Source organism: Symphalangus syndactylus, chromosome X (assembly GCF_028878055.3).
Source record: "Symphalangus syndactylus isolate Jambi chromosome X, NHGRI_mSymSyn1-v2.1_pri, whole genome shotgun sequence".
In the NCBI taxonomy this organism is placed as follows: Eukaryota; Metazoa; Chordata; class Mammalia; order Primates; family Hylobatidae; genus Symphalangus; species Symphalangus syndactylus.
This window is the reverse complement of record NC_072447.2, coordinates 152,683,159-152,687,817: the sequence shown is the minus strand read 5'-3', so window position 1 is coordinate 152,687,817 and position 4,659 is coordinate 152,683,159. Positions and strand designations below refer to the sequence as shown.

The window sequence follows — 4,659 nt, the reverse complement described above, 5'->3', positions numbered from 1 at the left end:
ACGAAGCTTCTGCCTTGTCCAGGACATGGTCCAGAGATAGAAAATGCTGATTTTCTAGCAGAGCTACTAAGAGTCAACATTTACAAGTGCCAGCGATGGCTTTCATTCAACGAAAGGCACGAGAGTGGGGCAGCTCTCTTCCTGTCACACCCCACAGTCCCTGGGTAAACTTTCCCAGAGGAACTGTCAAATGATAATGGCCATGAATGGACATGTCCAGCAGTACAGACAGCCACATGGGTCACAGAAGTACCCATCACTACTGTAGTTAGCACACTCTGCCCATCAAGATTTGTACTCATTTCTTTCTGGGAACAATCTGCTCTCTTACCATGGCTAGGAATCTACTGTCCACATCTAAAATAGGCACACTTTCCATTCAATTTATCCATTTCTTATTACACCCCCTGTTCAATAACCATTGTCTGAGTATCTACTGTGGTAGATGTAAACCTGAGTCAGACACCATCCTCTTGCCTCAAATAATAACTTAAGCAGAATCACCACTGATCACAGCAATGCAGTCCTGGGTAATGATCCACTCCAGCATTTCCCAAAGTATGTTCCACAAACATTGGTTCCTCAAGATTCTAATAGATGCTCAGCTCCAAAAGGATTCTGTGGTGACAAAAGTTTGAGGAAACTTGAGTGGAGGAAAGTTAGCAAGCCTTCTTGATTGCCAGGCTTGCCAGAGCCTGTGACATGTCAAGGTGCACTGTCACTCTCCAATAGGAGCTAGAGAATGCATTCTCCAAACACATTTTACTCCAGACCCATGTGGAAAAAGCATTTCATATGGCCAGCAGTCCAGACAACACATTTTGGGAAATACAGAACTCTTCCAATCCCCTTATTTTTTAGATAAGGGATTGAAGCCCAGAGAAGGAAAGGGATTTGCCTGAGCTCACCCAAGAGGTCTGAGGCAGGGTCACACTAATTCAGCTGTAGCACTTTGAGAAGGGATGTCTCTAATCTGTTTTTCACATTGGGAAGCCATTAGAGGGTTTTCAGCAGTGGGGATGATGCAATTGAATTAGCATTTTAGGTAAATCGCTTCAGCTGATGTGTAGAGGAGACTCTAGAGGGATGATAGTGAGGGGACAATGAAGAGTAATCCAGGTGAGAGATAATAAAGACCTAAATTTGTGCAGTAGCAGGAAGGTAGGTGAGGTAAAGATACATTCCAGAAATTAGGAGGCAAACTGGCAGAACCTGATGGCAGATTAGGTGGGGGAGTGGAAAGAGTTAAGGGTGATGCTGAGAAATCTGGCCTGGGTGACTGTTTAGATGCCAGTGCCATGCAGTGGAGAAGCTGTTTGGATGGAGTTAAGTAGGTTGAAGACTTCCATTTCAGTGGCTGTGGAATGATTAGTGTAGACATCCAAGTAGCATTTGGCTTTATGGGTGGAAGGTTTTGGTAAGAGACCAAGATCAGGGAGATAACTGCATATTGATGAAAGTTAAAGCACAAGAATAAGAGAAATAGTCCAGGGAGAACCTGTAGAGGAAGTAGAAGCAATAGACCAAGGCTCAGAAACTTGGAGAACTCAGTTCTGGCCTCCAAAGAGCTCACCATCTAAAACTTTATTCTTCCTCCAGAGTTCCCCTCAAAGCACCTCCTCCAGGAAAGGAATGCTGCCCCAAGAGATATATGAGGTGTTGGGTCAATTTGGAGGACAGAAAATTCTTATGTGATGGCATAATTAAATGTCTTCTGTTAGCACACCAGATTCTTTTTTTTTTCACTGCTTCAATGGTCGTTTTTTATTAAAAGAAAATTCAAAATACATGATAAGAAATTAGACTTTTATCAATACACAAATAATTTTACTTAAAATCAACCCAGTTACATATTTTTTAAAAATTGCAGAACCTCTGCACACCAATGTCCACAACCTAGAAGAGGTTCATGTGAAACCTGCAGTTCTATCCCGGAGCATCAATAAGTGATGGTCCAGGTACTCACTGACATGTTTCTCTTGAAACTGAGATGGTTGCAAACAAAACACCGTTCTTGCCTGGATGAAGCAAGAGTTACATAAAAGAGCTTTATAAAATGACTATCAAGGAGAATTGGTAATATCAGAAGAGCTCCAGCACTTCAATTGAATATAATCCTCTATTATTCTTTTCTTGATTTAATTTCTGTAGCTCCCAAAAACTTACTTCAATCTTGTTGAGCTCGGAATAAACAGATGTCTGAGATTTTACAAGCTTGTAAAGATTTATCAGTAGCCTCTTTGCTTCTGGCATCATTACTGCAACAGTAAAATTTGCATCCAGAAGTAGACATATCCAATCCATAATCTGGTTCAAGGTAGGTGAGTGTATTCCAGGAAGAGTCATAGTAGCATTTTCGCTACACTTCAGATAAAGGAAACACAAATACTTGAGAAATAGCATGATATGCTGTGCTGGGATGTTTTTCAAATGAGGCAGAAGAAATGTTTCGCTATATGCTGAATGAAGAATTGCATTAAGTAGAGCTGCTCTTTTTGGTATCACAGAGCATGAAATGGTCTCCTTTGTTTTGTCCTGGGGCTTTTTATTTAACTCTTGATCACAGTTATTGTATTTATCTTCTTCAGGATTGAAGCCATTTTTAAGAATTACAGTTTGCTCTTCCATTTTCTCATCATGTACAGAATTACTATAGTCAAAAACTGACTCTATACTGACATCGGTTTCTTGAAGACTGTCATCACCAATGCTCAAGAAAATTTTTAAGCAAGCACAGGTGACCGATTCAGGAATGTCAGGGAACTGCTGTAGACAGAGTTGTAACAACTGTACATCTTTCTTTTTTAAGGCAATCTCCATTAAGTCAGGGCACAAACTGTAAGAAAGCACATGCATTTGGATAAGCTGCATCAGACAGTTCCGGGGATAAAATGATGGTTCTGCTTTACACCTTTCCAGAAGTCCTGTTACTGTGTCCCCAGTGACAGTATGAAAGTCAGGGGTCTGCTTCAGAGCCAAAAATTTCCATACTTCTACTTCAGTGTGTTTCTCTGAATCTTTCATTATGGTTGACAAAAGTTGTTTGGATGGTGATACCTCTGGCTGTAAACTCATTTCAACTTTTCGTCTCCTTAAAATTCTTCTTGACTGCTCTGAGTTCTGGGACCCAAGTCCACATCCCTGAGGTGTTTCCCAGTTTACAAAATGGGGCACGACATGAGTTCCTGGATCTTGACTATGTTTGAGTTTTCCATGAGCACCTGCTAATGATGACACTTCACAGTTGTATGGAATCACAGTTAGAGATTTTCCACGTAGCATAAACAAATTTTCCCCATAATACCAGAGTTGACCACGGTCCCTTGTGGTAACTCTTCTGAAGTCTGTAGTGTTTGAAATTTTATGTTCCATACAGAGAGGCATTCCTTATGAAGCTGCTAGTGGACTTCCTAGGACTGTGACGTGATCCTGATCCAGGGCAGTGAGTGCAACTCCATTTCAAGCGTTACCAGACACAACAGCCTTGAGCAACAGTGATTTAACTAAGCTCTGATTTTTTTCTGGGTCAGTTGGATGTATTGGTATCAAGGTTTCATATATACAACCATCAGAGCTTAATGACATCAAAGAGATGAATTTCTGATCTACTGATTCAGTAAAACTCTCCATAAAAGAGTTTTTGTCTTGTCCAAGTAAGAGTGTATATTTGGTTAAGAAATGTGAGTTAAACATTTGCACATAAGCAAAGTGATTTCCATGTTTTTCAGTAATAAAAATTAAAACAGGATGTTTGAATACTATGAAAAACTTTGCCCATTTAATCACGTCATCAGAGATAACAGTTTCAATTTTCTGCTGGGGGTCTGCAAGCAAGGCCTCTAAACCACAAACACCTTCCTTGAAGAGCACCAAGGGTTCTGACCCTTGCACTGAAAGTATCCTATATACTTCAGCTGACAATGTAGCTTTAAATACTTTATCCAGGTTTACATCTTCATTATTACAGATTCTTAAAACCTTATTATGGTGTACAACAATATACTCTCCAGTTTGAAAGTTGCACACAGCTGGACATGTTACAATTTGACCCTGTTTCACTGACCAGCTCCCTAAGGGTTTCTGATCAGAAACCTTATAGAGGATCATGGTTCTGCCGCTGTCTGTCACTAGATACTGGTCTGTTTTGTCACTCTGCTTCATGCCTAGGAGTCCTTCAGGCCCCGCGCTCAGGACTACCGAAGACAACGTGAATTCTTCCTCTAGCACTGCCATTTTGAGCAAACCTAGCACACCGGATTCTGAAGAGGTGCTGAGAAAGCTTGTAGGAAGATGCAATTTTCCTTAGATGGATGTGTGTGTTTGTCCCTTTCACCTTGGAGTCTAGTTATGTGTACATGTCTTATCCCCTCAGTAGGCAGCGCACTTGCTCCTGAAGAGAAAGGAGTCCTAAATTCTCAGAAGTCCCCACGGAACCCGAAGAGTACCTGGCGTGTAGTACTCAATACAAATTTGCTGAACACATGAATGAGGGTGAAGGTGGGGAAGGGTCTCTGGCCAAAGAAATAGTATGAGCAATGTCCCACAAGTAGGGAACTACAGGAAATGTAGAATGATTGAGTGTGGCCCATGCATAGACTACATGAATGATGGAGAAAGAGGAAACACAGGAGACTGGCAAGATGGACAGGGACCAGGTGT

General features: G+C 41.2%; 1 protein-coding gene across 1 annotated transcript; it reads right to left on the bottom strand.

Moving 5' to 3' along the window:
* Positions 1-1,695: 1,695 nt before the first annotated feature.
* On the bottom strand, positions 1,696-4,337 carry LOC129475105 (nucleolar protein 11-like). The gene is given in 3 exon segments (XM_055267006.2): positions 1,696-3,317; positions 3,320-3,389; positions 3,391-4,337. Coding segments are annotated over 3 exon segments (2,148 nt in total). The 5' UTR covers positions 4,234-4,337; the 3' UTR covers positions 1,696-2,082.
* Positions 4,338-4,659: the final 322 nt, after the last annotated feature.